Genomic DNA, 23,487 nt, shown 5'->3' on the forward strand with positions numbered 1-23,487 from the left:
TTACCCACGGAGCTAATACATATTAGTAAAACATCACTAATAACACCTCCTAAAGATAATATATACATGTACATGTACCTCTCTACTGTGATAAATAAAAGTAATTAAGGTTTCTCGTATTTTAGTTTCTAATACTCATCTACGATAAGTGGTCTCACACATTTTCGATAAAGTTCCTGCAGTAATACGTGATACACATTCGAGTGAGGTGTTGGAATTCAACGTCTAAATAAGTACTCTGTTAACTTGGGGATACGGAGCCACGTATTATGTTTCATAGACAAAGGGGATCTAAAGTTAAGACAACACCGAAAAATTTAATGTAAGTATCAAGTGCTTGATTAACACAACTGTTTGTTTTTTCATCAGTGATTACAAATTTGAAGAGGAATGAGCGAGTTTTCATCGTTAAACAATCAGTATGATTTTTGTTAACGGTTCCTTACATTGCACCAAGAATATGAACTCTAAAACGGTTAAGCATTTTTTAAAAGTTTTTTCTACCATTTCATTGGAATTTCTTTTGTTAGATCTGCGATTTTGTGTTAAGTACTAAAGAAATTTCAATCCATTTTATGGAGTTACCTCGTGGCAACTAATGACGATAAAGCTCACGAAGTATACGTACATTAAGGTTTTTATTTATGTATTGTAGAAAATTCCAACAAAATTGAAATTCAAAAGGTTTACAGTAACTTGAGTCGTAAATGGTGATCATATTTTACGCTTTATTTTACACATTTAACTTTTGACAACATGAACCTAAATTACAGTGCGTATTTTGTTATAAAATAAAAATTTTAACTAATTTAAATAACTATTAAAAAATCGTTTAAATAGCAGATTTATGATTTTTTAAGTTAATTGTAATCTATGTACGTATACCGTGTGGGTTAGAATATTTTAAAAAGCATTAATAAATCAATAAATATTGAAATTTGTTTGTTTTTTAGTGGTAGAATATTAAATACTTTGATAAGTTTTACATAATATCCATACTCAGTAGTTCAAAAAAGTATTTTTTTGAACTAATATTTTAAAATAAATATTTACATGGATGTTTTAAGGCATTAATACTAAAATATTGAATTCACAGTAACGTATTTAAAATTTTTTTCATAAATTTTAGAAATGTGATTTTGGAACTTAATCAAACACGAGGATAGAAAAAAGTTGTAGGGAAATTTCAAAAACGGTCAGTATACTGAGTGAGTACTTACGTTAGGAGACAAAAATTTAACTATTTATCAACAGATTAACATAATTGACTAAAATAGAAACGATACTGAAGAAAATCTAATAATTTGTAAAATATGCAATGAAAAAAACATTTTTTCTTATTTAATGTTCAACGTAATTTCTACCGATTGAAAAAAAAAAAAAACTCATATTCCTTGGTTCTTCATCCACAGAAAAAAAATTTTCCCAGCAACTTCATTGCTACGATCATCGAACCACTGCATTGTACCAACAACTTCAAAAATCTCAAGAAGAAGAATCACGATGTCAAGTGACCTGCAAAAGGACAGCTTCTCAACAACATCAACAACATCACCCTCGGTAAATATGTACGGAAACGGGAAATACGTTTGCCCTCTCGACCGATGCGGAGAAACATTTACCTACCTGAGCGAATTCGCCGTGCACAGGCACATCCACATGGGGGAGAAACCTTTCAGATGCACCGCTTGCGTGGGTCCACGGTACTTTGCCCAAACCAAGGATCTCATCTCCCACATGGTCGTCATGCACAACCATCCCTGCTCCTTGTGCTCGCAAACTTTTACAAGGCTAGAGGACCAAGTTGCTCACGAACGCATTGTCCACAAGTACTCCTGCCCCTTGTGTCACCTCAAATTCACGGATAGATTTGAGCGTGACCAGCACGTGCCAATCGAGCATTACTACACCTATACTCACGACTATAAAAGTTGAGCATATCATTATACACTCGTTGTCATTTATTACATCGACCCAACAACCGTCCTACGATCCTTACAGTAAACGTACCTGTAGGTATATAATTTTCTGCCTCTTTTGTAATTTTTTTCTTTTTTTTTTTTTTTTTTTGCCGCGTCCGAGGATAGTAAGTACGAATAAGTAATAAATATTTTTCACTCGAGTATAAACAGTTTTTGTAAGTATTGAGGTTTTACTATTTTCTTACTAATATTTGGTTAACTTATTGTTTATTTTAACATTCAAGGCATGACTTTACAGTAAGGCGACATTTTGTACCATAGAATAAAAACTTATGTTCTATTTTTTACTATTTTTTTCAACAGTTTAAGAAATGCTTATAACTGATGAATTTTACGTAACCAAACAATTTTTTGCAGTCCAATTTGTATTTTGTTTTTAGTGAAAAAACAACATATTTTTAATTATGCTGGATCTACGTATGACTAAAATTGTATGGTAATATTTTTATGCTACTTTTAATAAAAATTTCAATAATACGTAATCAAAAGTACAACAATTTAAATTTTTATATTTTTAGAGTTAATGAATTAAGTGTAAGTTTTGTTTCATCGCTAAATAAATATTAAATAATTTTATTGAAGATAAAAAAAGTTTTTTTTTTTTTATTTCACAAGTTTTCATGTGCGACAACTAAATTCAAGTTTAAATAGAACCTCGAATAGAACTACCACTGTCATCCATCAAAAGGACTTACAGCTTACTCGGATACGCTTGTATTTTCTACCCATTTTACCAAGATGAAAAACAAAAGAATCTTCGTTGCGGCGCATAAATAATTAATAATTACCATTAATCATTATTACAGCGACATTTTATACTAATTGGATTAGGCTGTAAGAATATAAAGATCTTTTATGATTATACCAGAGTATATTTATAAATATAAAAAATGAGTCACTTTGTTTCTGTCGTTTAAACTTTGAGTAAAAAATGAATAATTTTTTAATTCCCACGTAAAAAGTAAAAAAAAAATTTGACTATGAAACACACACACACATATACCCTCAAATTTGAATCGTCGATAAGTTATCAAGCAAGTCCTCGAAAGGTAACCACAATCTTCAAAAACATACTCTACCTTATCGACTGACGTTGAACGGTTTGCGGCAGTCGCGCAAGAGATGACGACGAGAGCCGACGAGTGTCGCCGCCTGGACGTTCCACACCCTGCAGCTTCTTATCAGCGCGCGCGAGCTCTGTGCGTCCCACATCCAACGGCCTTCCCGATCACCTATCTCTGATCCTGGAAAAACACGTATCCCGCATCAAGATCCAGGCTCGAGTTCGCGAGAGCTCGAACTAGCGCGCGCACGTTTTCCGCCTCCTCTTCTGCAACATCAACCCACCGGCGGCACGGACCCGACCGACGCGTTGGCCAAAATTTTCACGTCAGTTTCCCGCGACCGAGACCGAAGCACGCCCGCGCCGTTTTATCCTCCACCCCCGTGCGTGCAAGTAAGTACACCTATATACAATTACACCACTGTTCGTGTGGAAAATCCGCGACAAAAAGGGTTCACGTGACGGTTATACTTATTGGCTCTGCATGTGTGGTTCGGCTTTTAGTGTGCAAAGACAACGGACAAAAAATCAAGTGGTTGATAAGTATAGGCTGTTGAATTGAATCGGAGAAGGTGCAGTTACCTACTTAGTGCCTGTCGTGCAAACTGAAGGAGATAAGGTGAGTGACTGTTTCGTCATGTGCTTTAGTTTTTATGCTTATGAACAAGTGCTTACATGACATGACGTCGAAGAGACGTTTCTGTAACAGTTGAATGTACGGATAAGTATACATGAAATAGAGAACTTGTTTGGAACGGTGCAATAAAAGTTTCGGGGAAGGGGGGGAGGAGGTTATACTTACGCATGCCCAGTGTCATGATGGTACCAAACAGATTTGAGAATTAAAAAAAAATAATAATCCCATCACGGCACACAGCTTTAATTTAAGTATTTTTACGTATTGATTGCTGAGGGAAAGATCGCACGTGAAAAGTAACTGACCCACGTTCGAAAGCGTTCTGTTATACGAGCTCGTTCGTTTCGAACTTTGTTTTTTCGCGTTTATTAATAGAAAAGCGCGAGTAAAATCTGTGTGTGACGGTTGTCGTTGGCCATTAACGTTATGATCAAACGGGAAGTGCGAACATAAATTCGGGTACAAAAATAAATATGCGAAAGCGTTTATTGCTTTTTGCAAAGTAATGTAAACATGAGCTTGTTGAAAGTTATTTGGAAAAATGTTGAGACGTTTATGCTAGGAAACAGTCATGCTACCATACCATGGGTTTCGTAAAATTAAAAATTTTGCACCTATCGTGTCACGACTTGCGGTTACAACCGTCTCATTCCATTTTCGGTTTAAAAAATAACAAAAAATTAAAAAGTGTCCAACGTTCGATATTGCAATTGAAATCACAATAACAAGATTCTTGTAACTCCAGACCATCCACTCTGTCCGCTGCTGGAGGCATCACGCATGCGAGGCACAAGATGCGTCGCCCACTGGTCCGCCACCTGTCCGAGGGTGGCGGGGGCGAGGGTTCGCGGCGCCAGTCCGTGAAGTTACAGCATCACGAGGATGGGGTTGTTAGCAACAGCTGGATCAGCCGAGACCATCGCCGGCACCAGTCGTCCTCTGATCTGCTCAAGGTGCCCGGAATCAGTACCCGAGGCAGATTGTCGCCAGAGCCTCGAATCACCGTCACTGGCATCTTCAACAACAGGTCAGAGCGTTGTTATTTTTAAATTTTATGCATTTTCACTTTAACGTATTCATAATTTGATTTTTATTATTTCACAAGGTAAGTGTAAATCATAAGCAAAATCGGCGATGTAAAGTTTTGTTATGAACGTGGGTGATAATAATGTAGCTGGACAAAACCTTCTTTTTTCTTCTCAATTAGAAATTTGGGTGTTGAGTAACTAATCAAAGTTTCTTAGAAGATAGAAACTCTGAAATTGCATACAAGGATCCTTTATGCATACTTCCCTTATTTTAATTTTTGCTGAAATACAATTAGGATGTTAACTTTTAAGCTTTTAAGTTTCCAGTGTTTACAAGTTTGCTCACTTGGTTTTGTACAAAACTGGTTATCATCAATAGGATGAAGAGGTGCATAATGAGAGATGAATAATTGCAACTTACCCCGTTCCATGATACCCAATGTACAAAAAAAATGGTATACCATGTCATGAGTCTCTGCATCAGTTAGTCAACAGTTTAATTTCAATACTATAGGTATATTTTGGATAAAAGAAATGCAGATATTTTCGATAAACTTTTATTTAAAAAAAAGTTTTGCCATCCTTGGCCCTAAATACCTACACTCCTTCGCTTACACAACCAAATAGAATTTGCCAATGCTCGTATTCGCGCAGAATATCATAGCCATCTCTTGATTGCCCATATTCTACGTCCCTTGCTGTACGTAATCAAGCTATAGCAGCACAGGCGTGGCCTCAACGTACTCGGCTAGAAACTCGACGGGATACACGCATACATGCACTGCCACTTCACCCGTTCTCTATGCCTCCGAGGCAATGTGTTTCAAAAAACTCCGCCCGCAAAGCTACTTAGCTTTCGCAGAAACCCCGTTTTTTTCATTTCATTTTATTTTCCAGATCAAATTGAAGCCAAGAGCATCTACATATAATGCATGTGTAAATACACGCGCTTGGGTCTCCGGGGGAGTTGACGCGCACCGCGCCAAAGAAAATAATCCGCCGAGTGCAAATCCGATGAAAGAAGAAGTGGAGGAAAGGGAGTATATATATACAACGCAAAGCGTAGCCGAGAAAGGATGAAGCGAGGGAGGAGGAACAAGGTACAACGAAAAGTCGGCCGAGTTCTCGTGGGTGTGCGTGAGCGTGTGCCCGCAAACTCTTTTTTGCGCACAGACTGGAGTGAATCATGTTGTTGCTGAGCTCTTTTTATTTTATCAAAATAAATAAGAGGATGTAGAGAATGGAGAAAACTTAGCTGCAATACACTGACAAAGGTGCATTATTTGTACTTGTAACGCTGGAAGCAGTCAAACACACTTTTTTTAAAATTATTATTACTTTTGCGTTTTGTGAGCCTGTACTAAAGTGACTGAGAAAAGGCGAGAATGGTGATGGAAGGGATTTTCTGACGCTGCTCAAACGTACCCTCAGAGGAAATTTAGCTGAAAAAAAAAACTCGGGGAATAAAAGCCAGAGTTTAGTGAGAGACAGAGAGAACGAACTTGGAAAAATGACGACTGCGTGGGGGTGCAGGACGGCTTTTGTTGAGCGCTGACGCGTAGGTGCTCCGTCTTCCTAACTACTTCCTTTACCTATAAATTACTGTTTCAGGTGGGTCACATGGTGTCAAAAGAAAGTACCTAAGGATATTTTTTTATGCGTACTTGTCCAATCGCACTGGATAAATTTTAGAAAATCATTCATACTTTTGTAGGTTGTTCTTTTACTAATCACAAGACGTCCTTCGCGGGCACTATTTTATTACTTTGGGATGAATTTACTGATTACTTGAGCGTATGATGCAAAAATAAACCTCTTTATAGCCCTTGTCGATGCACCGATGGTTCATGATAATTTATTTAATTTCAAGACGTTATTTACAAATTTATTTATTTCGTTTGGTTTTTCATCTCATGTGTTGAATAAAAAAAAATGAATTAGATCAGTGTGCGGTTATCTTCTTTTGTTTACGACGCAGAGCGCAAAGTATACTTAGCAAGCATCGCATTTTAGTTGCCGGCGCACATGGTCTTTCCGTGTATGTGAAATTCAGCGTATTCAAGCGCATTAATTTAATAAAGCGTTTCCATCACAGTCGAGAGCGCGCACAATGTGAAAAGTGCGGCTGTGCCTGTGGATACAAACGATCCATTAAGTAATTAGCGCAACTATGAAAAGCTGCGAGCCTTTCGTTTGAATTCGGGGAATAAGACTTTATAAATAGTCACAAAAGAGTGACGTACCGTGGCTTTTTCTGTTGAAAATCAACACACGTTTCAGTTATAAATTATAATCGTGTCTTTATCTCACTTTATTTTAAGCGACTGTACTTTTTAACATAATCCATGAATTCTTCAGTTAGGTATTGTTTAGAAATATAGTAGCTGTATATGTGTTTATTTATTAAAGGATTATTTAGAGGATGAATAAACTTTTAAAATTTAATAAATAATAAATCCATATATTACAAAAGAGCGGTATTTTACGTATTAAAAAAAAAAAAAAAAAAATTATTTCATTTACTTCGCTAAATATTGAAGTAATAATTAAAATAAAACTTTTTATTCATTTTAATTTAGGTAGGATTATTTTACTCTTTCAAGAATTTCAACTAGTAATTGCAAATAAATTTTTTTATCATCAAAATTTATGACTAGTTACTTATGTAAAAATGTTTTTCATTAATTGTTTTACGAAACGATTGAATCTAATTTTTAGCAAGTATTTTTCCGCGCCATAATTCCAATACATGTGTAACTTGGTGCATGGAATAAAACAAAAACTTTCGGAATTGGATAAGAATTGAAAAAAAAAACACACTAAAACGAGGTATTGTATTATTTTTGTATAATAGTGTATGCCGTACGTAAAATATACAATAAAAATTTCCACGTCACCTGGATATTTTATACATTAAAATTTAAACAATTTTTTTTGTCAGTCATTCCAAGTCAAGCTCACATCACGTTAACTTGAATAAAAAAATGAAGCTCACATCCCGGTAAACATTGAGCTTCCACAAACTCGTCCCTCGTCCAATCACCTAAGATATATCTGACATCCGCCGAGTCATTCTTTCGAAAAAAGGTGTCACCAGAAAAAAAAAAAAATCTAAACGCCCTAACAAATTACAGGCACGCATGCTCGTTTCGTAAGTGTAACGGTTCACAGCATGACAGCGATGGTGTCATTTTATCACGTAACGCAGCTTCCCTCGGATACTTAACCCACAATTGGCCGACTATACAACATAGGGGAGGTATATTGGATATATATGTATATATGTATGTGCCGAGGGAGAAGAGGAGATGTACACGACGAGCTTTCAGGCGTGTGCGTGTATACCCACACCCGTGACAAGCCGAACCGAGTGCCTCTATCCTTTCGATTCTTTTTTTTAAGATATATATACGATTCTATAGGCTATATACGCTCTCCTGCGTTTGTTTGACAAAATGTGTTATTTTATCCCTTTTTTCATGAGATTTGCTGGAATTAATTTGATTTTTCAAACACAGTATACCTGCGCCCAACTAGTTTTTTTCTTTATGTGCAAATAGAGAGATTTAAAGATTTGTCGATTGACAAAGCGACCTCCAAACTCTTCTCGAGCAAAGCAGAAGTAATAAAATCGAAATATTTTTTAATTAAAACCGCGTCTCCCGAGCAGTCCATGCCCACGTGATCATCGTAAACATGCCGTTTGAAATTTTTAATGAAAATTCCGATGGGAAAAATCCAGTGCGCCAGTGTCGATTCCATCATCCAAGTACTTTTTTTTCCATTGAATTTCCATAGTGGAGAAAAAAAAATTTCATTAAACAATAGTAGCTGGTACACGAAAAAAAAAAAGAATCAAAACCAACGACAATTGGAAATTTCACGTCAGTACTAAAAAAGAGTATGAATGAAGTGTGGGATGACTGTTTCGTCAGCTCTCGTATATGGAGCTGTAATCGTAAAAAGTCGAGTCGATGCCACGCTCCACCTCACCTTGACCGCGAGAAAGAGGGGATTGCGGGGTACGGAGAGCGGGATTAAGGCTCTGGCTTGATCCCCGGGAATAAGGAAGCTGCGTACCACCTGATTCGTACTAAAAAAAAAAAAAAAAAAAAAAAAACTATACCACAGTTTCGTGGAGCAGTTCAGTGTGCAGTTACACTTGCAGAGTTTTTTTTTTTTTTTTGGAGCTGTTGAATTTTTACCCTTCATGGTTTTTGTTCGAGTTCAAGGCTGGCGTCTTTTTTCCGTTGTAGTTTCGTTAATTAAATACATTCTTGACTCTCTCTCTCTCTCTAGGTCAAAAACTCAGATTTACAGGGGCTTATTATTATCATTTGGAATAGTCTGATCTACTTTTAAATCATACGGGCATCGGTCCTTCTTGTATATCCAAACACTTGTTGTCTGCTGCACGTAATTGACTTCGCGCATCTCCTCAATATTTTTTCTAGCCTCTTCCACCCTTAATTTTTTTCATTACTTTGCCCTATGCATTTTAGAATTTATTTTATTCGGCGCTGACAACCAAAAATTCTATCGCTACCACCTAGCCAGTATCTCTGTGATGGACGTACTTATTCAACTAGTATATACATGCTTGTACCAAGACTATTGCCATTTAGTTATGAGTAATCGTTGTTGATCCATTTTGCGTTGAATTTTGGAATCGTGATAATAAAAAAAAATTGTTCATCTTTGGTCTCAAATTTTCGCTGTTGACAAACACGTGGTGGTACATGAAAGGTCGCAACGAATTTTAAATTTTTCCTGCAAAAAAACCACACCTTGCTACGTGTGGACAATAGTATAGCTGTATTCCTCTTGATGTTACGCCCAGGACTTTCTTACACACATAAAATTCTAAAAAGTAAAATTCACTCATTCAGATTATAAGCTGTAGTGCTCCCCCCCCCTTTTTTTTCTCTGTTTTGTTGATCTGAATTAAAAGTATTTTTTGGGACCTGAAACTATTTTAAAGAATTTTTTTCGCATCCACTACTGTTTAAGTAAATAAAATGAATATTCAATCGTATTTTACGGATGTTGAGATTAAAAATAACAAAATAATTTTACAGGTATTTAGTAACATTGTCCACAAAATTGGAAAGAAAAAAAATTGTATGCTACCCACATTTATTTTATTTCCAACAAGAATATTTTATTGTCATTAACGGGTTTCTATAGTCCTTTCCACGCGTTATGTGAATCAATATACACGACAAGATATGAAGACTCGTAGGTACACCAAAGTATCACTGCGGGTTATCTCATAAGCCATCTGACCCACGCCAACGGACGTTGACATATTGATACATTGTTGTACAATAAATGTAAAAGAAATCGATGATAAAAACGCCCGTGTCAAATCGGTAAACATCAATATAATACCGATAATCCAAAATCCAATGGAGTAAAAAAAAAAAAATATATGCACGACCAAGCCGAAAGCATATCAATTAGGCTCGTACACTATATATTATACTGTACTACGTAATCCACCAACAGCCCCTTGCACATGTAGGTACAGAGCAGAGCACTAATTGACGTTGTCACATCAAGTCCACCATCATGTCCACTGACGTCCCCACAATCGTCCAGCGCGTCATCGTATTAATAATAGGATACATCTAGTGAACTCCTCCCCTTTGCAGCAAACAATATATAGGTACATATACGGCACCGGCCTTCTCCACTATCCACACACGCGTTCACGGACGCGGGTTGAAATTAATTTTCTCATCTCACGCATGTACCTATAGCGGTACCCACTCGGAGGGAGCGTTTCGCGCGAGCTAAAGGGCGCGGGAGGACATCCTCATTCCGGAGAGCCTGGTAATTGCCGCAGTGAGGAGGAGGGGGAGGGCTAGAACGGAATTCATACGTGTGTGCGTGCGTGTGCTCTCTCTCGGTCATCGTCGAGTAATAAATTAGCGCTGAAAAGAGGCTGTCTCTTTTTCACTCGCACACGCGCTACCATATTATATGTACCTGCAGCCAACGCTCCGGGGATGTTATGCAAGCAGAGGCGATTGCGCACCTACTCCCTCTCTCTCTCTCTCTCTTTACGTGTGGTTTATTACAGGTACGCCTAGATGAGTGTACGAACCTCCGTATTATTCTTGCGTGTGTGTATTTTTTCTTTTCTTTAGTTTTTATTGTTATTTATGCGCTGGATGACTTATTGGTATAGGCTGAGGTATGATTGAGAATTTTTTTTTTTTTTTTTTTTTTTTTTTTTTCAGGCCAAGGGAGCAGGAGCTTTTTTGCTTGTACGTTTATTTCCTTCACCGCTTTGTTTTTGTGTTGTGTACGTTTATGAATGCATGGGAAAAAAGGGCCAATAGCATGTTGAGCGGTACACATTTTTCTCGTACTTCGGGTTAGAAGATCATCAAAATGTGCTAGAGTTAACTTGAGGATTATCAAGAGGAAAGAAAGACCAAATCTTTCCTTTTTTTTTATCATATGGAGTAATCCATTTCCTATAAGTCAAAAATAATATTATCTGAGAGACTAAACATTAACATACGTGTAATGCACTTATTGGTAGCACAGAAGCAAGGCGTTATTTATTGGATTTCATTTGTTATTTAAAATCGCTAATAACACTGTGTGTTCCTGCAAGCGTACAGCTACCATTAATTATTCTAGTTTCGTAAGGTGTGAAAATCGATACTCGTTGAATTGATTTAGACTCATGCGGTTTTGCACAATCGACGCTCGTAAATGTAAAACTATAAATTCAACCACAACTTAATTGAAAATATTGGCGTCACATTGTATGTGTGGCCTATTGTCATGTATTTGTAAATCATGTATTCTTAACGTGATAAAAAAGTATGACGAGTGTCTACACATGGAATAATTTTCGTATTTGAGGGTGTAATCGTGGTTACAGCTAACTTGAAAGATTAGTGGTACAGTACCTTCTCTACAAAACGTAAAAATAAGTCGGTCGTCATCAAAGTTAACGAAAAATGTAACAACAAACGAAAATATTATACAAACCAGTCTTGCAAATTATATTGTGCAAGAACTTTGAGTCAATATGATGTTATAGTAAATGAAAGCTTGTTAACAGTAAAACTCATACATATTTATGCACGACGATTACTCATTGCGTGTCCGTCATCAGGCGAACACAAGGTTTATTCCAGTAGACGAGTACTTTTTCAAGAATGCCCTTTTCTTCATTTTGCTTTTTAAAAATACCTTCCCCGCCGGTGTTTGCTCTAGACCATTTTTACGCCAACATGGCTACCGCGAATAAAAGATTTTCCTCCTCCTCCTTCCATATCTACTGTTTTTACACAAACATTTGCATTGTTTCCCTTGAAATTTAACGTGAAAAAAAAAAACTTCATCAAACATTCGTACACGGAAACCGACGTATCTACGTTCGAAAGCTCTTTGCTTCTGTCAAACCTACACTTTACTTTCATGCCAAGAGAGATGTAACCCAACGACAACTCACTAGTACATCGGGATGGCTACGATATGTCGAAGTTACATAGAAATACAGGCACTTTGCGTGCATGTGTCCTCTCTCGTGGTGCACCGTTGCATTGCGCTCTGGTCAAGAGAATCAGGTCATTTGACAAATAATAGCCTCCGGTCGTAAAGGGAGACGTATAGGTGATTGTGTTTCAGGTACCTATACATTTTGACCGACAGGGAAGCAGCCTAACAGATGGATGTTGCTGCTCTGCTATTTCGAAGTAAATACTAGCGTATGATAATCGGATGATTAAAATGGCTCCGAATATCGGTGTGGGTCTCTGTTTTTATTCGCGTGCGTTTATTGTTTACCGTTGCTATCAACGGTTTGTGTGGAGTATTTGCTTGCTACAATTGTTTCAGTACTGCATTGGTTTTTTAATGTCTGCTTTTTTAACCGAAAAAATCGAGTGTCAAATATTCAGTTCTGAAACTGAGTGTCCTTACGAAAACTTGAATAGCCCCGTGAAACGTAGTTATATCTGGATCAAGGCAGGACTTTAATTCACACACATATGGGCTACTTTTTATTACTAATAGTTAAATGTATACCTTACTTTTTGATTTTGACTTGGAAATAACTCAGTTGCAGTTTTCAGACACATTAGGATATCTGAAGAACACTCTTATTTTCATAGCTTGAACACGAATGCTTGTGAAATGAATCACATGTTTGCTTGGATCAAACGTCGGTTGAGATCTAGGGGGAAAAAAATGTTGACATAATAGTTTCAAGACTTGAATGTAGCGATTTTTAAAACTTTTCTACTCAATGTTAGAAATACTTACTCACATACTTATGAAGTACAAATTACTAAATAATGTTATGTAACGAAATTATCGATCGTAAGACTTTAAAATTGTAAAAAAAAAGCGAGGTACCGACAGTACTAGTTTAATTGTTTAAAGTGGTACATTGTGAAAAAGTAATTTCAAGTCGAGTACGAAAATAAAAAAAAAATTTCTACTTAAAGCCGAGGAAAAAGTCTGAGCGGAACACGTGTGGAAGTCTTTAGAGAATCACGAGTTTGAAAAATGCGAACTCGCAGAATCTTACAAATAGCTCTCCGTGTTACTCTTTTCTCGTCGCATTACTTGCAAGTCTTTTTTTTTCTTAATTTTTAATTTTTTTTTCTTTTTTCTTTTCTTTTCCTGTATGTACTCGCACAGTTGCGTTATAAGAATAAGAAAAGAAAGGGGAAACCGACCCCTGCGCGTATACATACAGGGATTCCGCGGTGCTGGAATTTCTTGGGAAACGCACCAGAGTCCCGCGTGGAATGTAACCGCTCGCACTTTCTGTGGGATACAGCAGTGTACGTAAGTATACACTGCGCTGCAGTGCGTTAAAGATCAGCGAAGCTTTTTTTTTCTTTTTTTTTTTTTTTTCATCTGTTGTATCAAGAATAATAAACTTCTTTTATACCCAACAAGTTGTTTTTTCTGGCTCTTCAAAGCTCGCTTTCCCCCTTTTAATTACGTTTGAGTTTACTGTTGCTTTAGCTTAATTAGGTTTCTTTCGATGAAATTAGCATCATCGTTGTTTGTGCTCGAATGAATGCAGATCAAAAGCTGTGCAGAGCTTTTTTTTACGTTAACAGAGAAAAGTGCAAACAATTAAATACTTACATGGAGATAATTTGGTTTGTTTAACAAGCATTGCTTGGTCTTTCATACAGATTTTTCTGTAACGCGTCACTCCAATCAGACATTGTTAAGCTTCAAGACTCTTATACTGTATCTTCTGAACCGTTCTGAACTGTAATAAAATCTTTTTATCATTTGAAACAAAAAAATGGTATATTATTAAAATCCAAAACTAAGATCATACGCTTTTGACCATCAGAAGGTTCTTCTGTTCAGGTAACAAATATCGATCCCAAAAGATCTGTGCTGCAAAGCTCAGCGTGAGTGTCTCACCTGAGCTCGACAGCTCACATCCCTCGATTCAAAAGTTCGAAAAGTCTCGAGTGTTGAAAAAATAACAATTGAACTTTGTAACAAGTTTAGCTTTACTAAAAGTGGAGAATATACTCTAAATGGGCATTTTTAGTTACACACCAAACTAAAATTGGTCGCAAAGAAACGTGTCATCCTCGTCGCTCATTACGATTTCAAGAAACAAAACCAACAGCACTTTGACGATTACTTTCCTCGGATCGGTCGTACATTTGAAAAAAGAGCTTCCCCGGGTGTCCTGAAATTGCGGACAAATGCATGCCTTCCTCTTCGGAAAATCAAGCGTCGTGTATCTGCAATCCATCTTCTTCGCCCATATATATATTCATGGTCTGAAAACACTCACCCACGCGACTCATCACCTAAAATTTTTCCTAGCTATACCTATGGCATCGATTAAACTCGAGAGCACTCGCTCGATTATTCATATCTATACTGATGGAAAAATACACTCGAGTTTGGTCTAAAACAATTGCCATCCTCGACAAAAGAAGCACGTGCTTCCGCAAAATCACCTATGCGTACTATCCTGTAAGCTCTCTCAAGTGCAATTTTACAAGTTTTACCATTACGCGCATAATAAACCCTTATCATCCCCCGGAGTAAGAGAAAGAGACGGGGATTAATGCAGTGCCCTCGATTTGCCGAATTTCACGAGGACAATGTCGTTGTGCTTGAATCCACGCGCGGAGCTCGACAGTGTTATCAGCTCGGGGAGGAAAAGCCAGACATTCCCTCGTCCCCCCGCGGGAATTTACACACCCCCACCCACCGTTACACGCGAATATCTTTACAATACACACCCCAGTTTCAAGGGTGCATTGTACGAGCCGGGGATAAATTTATGGACGCGTCGTCGCGATGGTGAAGTGGGTTTAAGTATCGATTTCGCGAACGTATCAATTATTGTTGTTGTAACAGACGTTAGTAGTTTCAAAGGGGGGGAGGAGAAAAGATACGCCCATACGTTGCTTCGTACTGTCGGTCGGGTGATTAATTTTGCGTTGCTGTTCTCTTTTAATGGGCGAGAGCGAGGGGGGGTATCATCCGTACACGTGTTATTTGAAAATCCACGTATACACAGGGTGCGCCGACGCGGTTTAACGCTGCGTCATTTCTTCGACCCTGCAAAGGGAATCGACACACTACAATGAGCCCGTATTACGTGGATATTGCGACTTACCTTTAGTATGTTTTGTAGCAACTGCGATTTGATAATATTGCGCGTGGATTATTTCGGTTAAACGCGTGCCAAACAATCGAGCGCATACACTTTTTGTCACTACCTGTCCTCTCTGTACCTCGGGGGTATGGTGCAGTGCGCTACAAAATAACTAAGGTAAATTCAGGTAATTCGGGACACTTTTCAGTAGCAAAATTTTCATCTCCACTTTTTTTAATGTCCCTTATTTTTTAGAATTTTTTAAAAAGATTTTCCCTGTAGTCGGACGTTATTTTAAGTAAAAAAAAAAAAAAAATCTTGTAGTGCTTTTCTAAATGTTGAAAAATATGTTATTTAAAATTTTTTTGTAATTAAGCCTTTGCGGGACATATGTACGCCAGATTTCAGCTTATTCTGGACACCTATTAAGTTAAATCGGGACACATGTAAGATCTTTGTTTTAAGAGAGTGTATTTTATATTTTGATCAGTTTTAAAATTATTAAGTAGTCTAACAAATCGACTTTTTTCAAGAAATATAAAAACCAACGAAAAGTCATTTTGTACAAGATTTTAATCTTAATTTTGTTCACTTAAACGTCCAATAAGTGACAAAATATGAAAAAAAATTAGTTAGGCAAAACTTCTTGTTATATTTTAAGTTTTGATTGTAAAACTTTCATTTCGTGAATAACCAAGGTTCGTCCTATTTCATCAACTTGTTTTTCGTAATTGTGTATATCTGTTCTCAACTTTTGTCTGTTTTCTTCATTTTCTTCCAATTTTATTGCGTTCTTAATTTCTTTTATTTTTTTAAAAATGTCTTTTTTTTTGTTTGATTAGAGACTTTTTTTTTCTTGTAAACTTTTATTTAAAATTGATTCTTTTTTTTCATATTTCTAGCTTTTGCTCTTTTTTGTTTATTCTGTAATACTTTTTGTTCCTTTTATTTCTTTTCTGTTTCTTTCTTTTCTAATTATTAGTTTCTTTAATTTCTAATTTTCTTATTAGTCTGTAGCAAATACTTTTGTACAGAATCCAACAGCAAACCTTTGGTTACTGAAAATCCTGTAGTAGCACAATAAATAATCCAGTTAACAATTTGATCTTCGTCATCTTTTGAAAAAAAAAATTGGATGTCCTGCTTTACTGTCTATTGGTGATAAGCCCTTATATATTTTGCAAACAACGTTGATTTTGGAATATCAAAAACCCTAGAAGCCTCCCTCACTGTGAATTCCCTTACAATAAGTAAATACTTATATAAGTTGAGATTACTTACTGTTTACAGTAGTATTAAGGTTATGATGTTTGTTTACATGTCGCATATACCTTCAATTGACTAAGTACACTTGAATTTTACGTGAAAACTGTTCCCCTTGATCTAATAATACACTTAACTGTTTAATTAAAGTGAAAAAAGTTAATTAACTAGTACTTTTTTACTGTATTGACTAAAAAATGAAAGTTGTGCCTAGCGAAGATATGATGTGTCCAATAATACCTTAAGGAGTGAAAAACGTTAAGGTAAGTCGGGACACACCGTCCAGAATTGGCTCATCAGTATCTTACTTGTGAGGTAATGTGGGACGCGCAATTTTAAATTATCAAAGTTGTTTTCATGACACTATTTATGAATAAATTATTTCAGGAAACACTACACTAATCGTTGGAACATTTTCCGCCTACTTTCCATCTTATAAATCTTTTTTTAATCATATATGAGTATACACGGTCATCTCCCCGGCACGGAAGAAAACTTGGTTGTTTACGGCTGCCGTCAGAACACCTTACAACATTTTTTTTCGCATTACTCTTTGCTATTAATTATTTTACTTTTTCGTTGCTTTAGATAAATAAAGGCTTGAAGAATATTGGGATTTTTTTTTTTTTTCTTTAAGACTTGTTTATCATTTATAAATACAGTTTTTAGTCTGTGTCCCGAATTAGCTTAAGAATTTGAAGTGTCCCGAATTACCTGAATTTACCTTACTTGCAAACGAAAAAAAAAAAAAAAAAAAGGTAGTGCGACCGGTTCGCGCGGCTATACGTGCAACTCCGTGAAACCCCGTGGGGCGCTCGTTCCGACACCTTCTGCATAGTATGTGCAAACACGCGCGCGCACGTGCATAACGGAAGTAGGGAGTCAAGTATGCACGAAAAAAAAAAAAAAAAAATCACAGCAGCACGCCCAACGAACTCCCGTAGGGTGCGAGGGAGAAAAAGAGCGCCACCAGCGACGGAGACAAAAAGAAAAAAGAGGCGACGATAATTGACTATTCCAAAGCCCCAAGTGCACATCTCTAACGCGTTTCTCTCCTGCATTTATACATACAGCCCCCGCTGCGTCGGCCCTTTAATTGAATCGTCCAAAGTGCCAACTGCTGCTGCTCTGCATAAGTGTGCATCTATACGTGGAGTTTTGTCGTCGTGCATACCACGTATGTATACGGGAACGGTGGGCTCGAATAGTGCCCCGTGAAGTTGGCCGTGATGGGGTTGTTTTTCTCTCTATAGTTTGACTCGACAGATGCAAACATATGGACAAGCTTTTTCTTGGAGGTTCTTATTCGTCTCGCGATTAAACGCTGTTTTGCGCGATCAACGAGGATGAAGATCGCGAGGCGCCTACGCCGTTACATTTGTCGAGCTGATCACAAAAGGTTTGAGATGTTTTTGCGTTCGTTTCTAATGGAACAATTTTGTTTTGCTCTCCAAGGTTATACAACCCAAGTTGACTTTTTTTTTCGATATTGTATAGAAAAGTTATTGACAATTTTCATCCAACGTATTATTTTAAATTGTGTTTTCCGTGTGAAAAAATATCACTTCAACAAACACCACTTGCAATCACAAGAGTTAGAAACACACAACCCCTCGCAATCGGCAAACTCGTCTTATTTTCCGCTTCAATATTAGCGAAAGCTCAGAGAAATGCGTAGACGTAACAAGGTAAAGTCCCACATCTATAGGCATGTGTAAAGTACACCTCGAAAGACCATCTCAAAAACAGAGGGAACAAAAGGAAGTCGTTCACTTTCGGGGTTTCGCTCTCCATTGGTTGGCTTGTACGCGATGGGAAGCTATATACAACCGGGAAAAGGGCTTCTTCTTCTTCTTCCTGTACATTGTATCGCTTGCTTTGAACGCGTCGCGTGCATCGAAAGCCTCTGCTGCAATTAAGGGTTTCATTCTCGAGCGCTGAAAGTACAAAGGGGGAAACTCGATGTTCGAGCTTGTACGTGAGCCACGTGCAAGCGTTCGCGGCCCCCTGCGTGGATATGTTCGAGAGGGATGGACGACTGACCTTTTTTTCGTATGACGCGCGTGTGTGTGTGTGTGGGGTTATAGTTTGGAAGGGTCGACTTTTGGAGAGAGAGCGTCACTCCGTTAGCTGGACAACTGTTTCGCTCGATGGGATCGGTGATTAATGGCCCGAGTGGGACGATCGGCGGGATGTCACTTTTTTCGGGGAGGCTCGAGTCTGTCATTGTGTGTCATGCAGTGACTGCGCTCGGGTTGAGAAATGGAGCTTGGTTTGTTCAGGTCGCTTATTTGGTTTTTCAATCCGATTATTAGCCTGTATAGGTGGGGGTTGAATTTTTACTTGATTAATTATCCTTTTGCCGAGCAAATTTGTAGTTGATGATGCCAAATTAAAATGGCCCGAGAAAAGGTGACGTAAATGAGGAATGCATGTTACATGTAATAACCACTAAAAATGTGATTTTGATAGTTCACTAATAGGGGAATTCTTAGGAGTATAAGTACATCGTACGTGAATGTTCAAATGATAGCATATTGTTGAAAAAAAAAAAAAAAAACAATTATAATAAAATATAATATTGTAAACTTTTTACATACAGAGTGTGTTTTTGTTTTGTGAGTTTAGCAATACAATTAAAAATATTGTAAAAGACACGTTTCACTTTTACTCTCAAACTTTGTATGAGTAAGAAAAAACTAAAATTAAATTTTTACTAAATGGACTGTATCACCTATTTTGTTCAAAAAAGGCTTTGAGCTACAAAAAATTTTAATGGTCCAACGTTAAAACGTATCTCCGTTCATGGTAAGACCCTTGAAAAACTCTCTTGCAAATACATCGTAAAATTTTAACGCTCACTCGACCATAAAAGCTTTTACTTGTCAATTAAGAATAAGTGCACTGTATTTTTTTTTGATGATTAAAAAAAAATATTTTATTAAAAAGAAAATAAAAATCATCTAAAAAAAACTTGACTAAACGTGACGTGAATAAATTGTCGCTCGCTATTGTAACGTCCTCCCTGGTTTGTCCCTCATCTGCATACAGAAGCCTGCCTGCGTGTGCATTAAAAAAATTGCATCCGTAGATCGTTATAATAAAGACTCATGTCCCTCCCCCGACACGCGTAGAGTGTTTTTTTTCAACATTCGACGCACGTGCGCTCTACATAGTAACGAGCTGATGATATCCTAATGCACATGTGTGCGTACCTACATGGTAAAATTTTTAAACAACTCCTTCGTACATTCCCTGCTTGCGTTTTTTCAACGCGCCTGAATTTAAATTTCTGTTTGTAGGGAAATTTTTTTTTTCTTTTTCATGACAAGGGTATCGTGAAATTGGCTTTGTAAGAAATTGGTCACTTCGTTCTCGTATCTTTGGGGGAACGATCTCAACTTGGTCACGTCTTGGCTAAAAATATCAGTGAGTTACCCTTCAAAAATGTATGGTTTCTTATTATTATAGTTTTCTACGGTTTTTTCACAAAGAAAATAAACATTCAAGATATTCAATAGAAAATACAAGATTGTTTATACTATACAATCGGCATTTCCATCAACTCGACGCGTAAAGTTTTGAAAGATCACACATTGGCATACACTCTGAGGGTGACGTATACGACTCCACTTTTTGCTTTTAAGAAATATTTTTTTCCACTCGTACGTGATCATTTCTTTCTACAAATGTGTCATTTAGTTTATAGTAGTTCGAGTCACCTAGAAGTTACAATGACTATCCTCCAAGTAAAAAAAAAAAACACCACTTTGAGAGAAATTTCACTAATGTATGCGCACGTTTGCTCCAAGAATTGTACCACGTGAGCCCATGCATGTATAATATTACGTACAGGTATTGTTCCCTCGCTTCTCGAACATTTCCATACTTCCTCGAGTTGTCGAAAATGTACTTTACATGTACTTATAAATATATCTACAACCTTGGACTTTTTTCAAGATTATTTTATTTTCATTACTGTACGAGAAGTAAGACTTGATGCATAAATTTTTTGTACACTAGTTTTCCAGAAATTGTGCTCATGCTCGAATTAACAATCATTTCCTTTATTTTGAACTCCTCGTAGAAGAAGCTTGGAATAATTAAAACTGCGCTTAAAAAGCTTTTTTTTAAACAAACAGCTGACGCGCGTCGTCTGAAAAAATCACCACTGGATTCATAAGCTGACAAGCTATCCCCGCATGTAGGAGCTGCAACGAAAAAAAAAAGACACCCGAGATTCAAAAAACGACTCCATTTCCTCCCAACAACACAAATTTTCATCTTTCAAGGAAACAATTTATTTTTTTCCCCATCCCATCATCAGCAGCGGCAACAATGCGATGCAATCCTCTAGCTCTCGCATCGAAGCAGATATCAAGCGTGAAAATTTGCTCTCGAGCTCAGCTGCTTGCCATCACCTCGAACCCTCGGTGCAGATTTGCTCATTGATCGGAACCAGGATTTGAAACTCAATGGGGTGTCAGCGGCGATGACGACAAAAGGGGTATTATGGTCTCTGGAATTCGTAGGACTTCAAGTATGTATGTATATATGTGTAAATGTGTTTACGGGGTAGCACAAGATAGCAGAGCAAACGAGCTAAGGATCGATCGCCTTCTGCAAGCAAATGTACGCTTACCCTGTTACCAGGGCGAATTGTGTCACTGCTTACTTTTTTATTGTTTCGTTTAGCTGTAGGAGAAAAAAAGTGTGGAAAAGGGAAAATAGTGTCCAGTGTAGTAGTTGTATTCTTTTTCCTTGTTTTTTCCCATTTACGCTTTCTTACATTTTTTTTTATGTTGATTATTTTAAGGGTGAAAATATGGCTCATTGACGAAATTACATTTTTATATGTACAAGGACACGACATGAGTTACCGAATGTAATTATTCATAGGATTAATCAATTAAAAAGTAATTAACTTTTTTTCTCTTACCACAGCGGTTTTTTATGTAAAAACTACCTCAGGTAAAAGACTGGATCTCTTTTAATAAACAATTCAACTTTTATTTCTTATCGATTATTGTTGTATCGCCCTGTGATTCTGCTTGCACTTTTTCCCTCATTACCTACAAAAAAACAACATTGTTTTTATGTATCTCGAAGAATGAAAACAACTACCCTTAATCACGAAGAAGCGACGTATTTCGATTAACTGTTACATAAAAAGTACTCCCTAATACGTATCATTTCGACCGACGCAAAGCTCCCTTCACGAGAAAGCGATATTGGGAAAAACAGATTCAACAGATTAGAAGCGTCAATCAATCCTTTTCAAACCTACATATATATACGTATATATACTTTAGTCCGCTTGCATGAATAACGTGCCAAAGGAAATAATCCACAAGCCATGATGATATTACTCGCTTTATCCCGGCTCTTGTTGCGAAATGACGTAAACGGGCTTAAAGAAGCTGCCATGTACAACCAAGGGAGCTCGAGTTAACGGGGATCCCCTTCTTGACCTCCTGTATACCATCTAGTATTACTCATGGCCTCCGTTTTCATCGCGAGCACGCGCGCGCGCGCCCGTAAGCCAAGTACAATATATACCCCACCCTCTGCACGTATATATGCCCGTGAGAGGTAACCGCATCTTTGTGGCGCTAACTCCTCGGGTGTACAGTATGTACGCTTGTATGGTGGTAGTGGTGGACGTACATAACACGATCGCCTTTGCCGAGATAAGGATGCTGATACGCTCGCGAGGGGAGCTAAGGGATATCGCGTGGTCTAGAGCTTCCAAAACGGGAAATCTTGTTTTTATTTTTATTTTTTTCACTAGCCGCGAGTTCTTATTAGCGGCATGAGTGTAAATCTGTTTGCACGCATAACATTCTTGGTTCGTCGGCATGTTACGCTACTTATTTTTCGTGGTATTTTAATAAAGGATTTTTGTTGCCGATTTTCGTTTATAATGGTTATTGCATTTTTCAACTGTAACTGTATTTCTAGGAGATTCTCAAGCGCCTTGTGCTTAAATGTTTTTTTAACTCAAGTCAATAAAAACTAATAAAAAGGCTTTTTGTTACTCTCATTAACAGTACATCACATGATATTTCAGTGATGATAAAAATTTGAATTACCGTATAAATGTGCGGTGGTCATCATCGTACTGTAATATTTATATAAAATAATATTAAAAAAAAGAAAAAATTGTCTGAATCGAGGTTTTTTTATTAGGGATGAATTAAGTATCTATTGCAATCTCATTCTTTTAGAAACTCGAAGAAAAAACTATTGTTTCTTTTGGTTAACAAGTTTGGCGTGATAAAATAAAATAAAAGCGATGGTAATGATTTTCTCACAACTTCTCACTCGAATGATAGCGTAAGTCAAACAAACTCGCACCTAAGAAAAAATAATTGCCGCTCGTAAAACTCCATCAAAGATGATTTCCGGTCCCTGATAGCCACGACGGCACACGCGCGTACATCTTCGTTTACTCTCTCGTCTCTAATTCCCCAGATACACGCCAATCAACGTGTAAACACAAGAAATTCGTACGTGTTTCCCACAAGGTCCTTTGCCGGACACTCGAGTAAGACACAAAAGAGGCCATAAATTTATCAAACGCCGAAAAAAGGACAAAAGTTGTAGGCAACAGAGGCCGCCAGTTCACGCTTATCGTAATTATACGCAAACACACGAGAGAAACCCATCCAGTGCTACATTGCGCTGAACACAAACGCAAATCTATAACACAACACTAAATCTAGCCTACATCCACACGCCGGCCCATAAGTATAAAGACAAACACCTAAGCGTATATACATGGAGAGAAGGAAAACTATACTGGGTAATACTGCCACCCCGCGACCGATAGCCCCTCCCTCGATTTTTCCAACCCCACGTACACATCAGCGTACATTTTCTTTAACGGGCGC

The 23,487-nt window shown here is 37.4% G+C and overlaps 1 protein-coding gene across 4 annotated transcripts in view; it reads left to right on the forward strand.

The window, feature by feature from the left end:
* Positions 1-3,403: 3,403 nt before the first annotated feature.
* Positions 3,404-23,487, forward strand: part of LOC106642948 (uncharacterized) — a 196,403-nt gene continuing 176,319 nt past the window's right edge. For all 4 annotated transcript variants that reach the window (XM_089594338.1, XM_089594341.1, XM_089594345.1 and 1 more), the window contains exons 1-2: positions 3,404-3,664; positions 4,428-4,709. In XM_089594338.1, the coding sequence (XP_089450464.1) occupies positions 4,477-4,709 (233 nt within the window). In that variant the 5' untranslated portion in view covers positions 3,404-3,664; positions 4,428-4,476. The remainder of the gene's footprint in view (positions 3,665-4,427; positions 4,710-23,487) is intronic.

The sequence above is a fragment of the Copidosoma floridanum genome, unplaced genomic scaffold (assembly GCF_036245765.1).
Source record: "Copidosoma floridanum isolate Cflo_tuat_1 unplaced genomic scaffold, Cflo_Japanese_pri ptg000001l, whole genome shotgun sequence".
NCBI classification, from domain to species: domain Eukaryota; kingdom Metazoa; phylum Arthropoda; class Insecta; order Hymenoptera; family Encyrtidae; genus Copidosoma; species Copidosoma floridanum.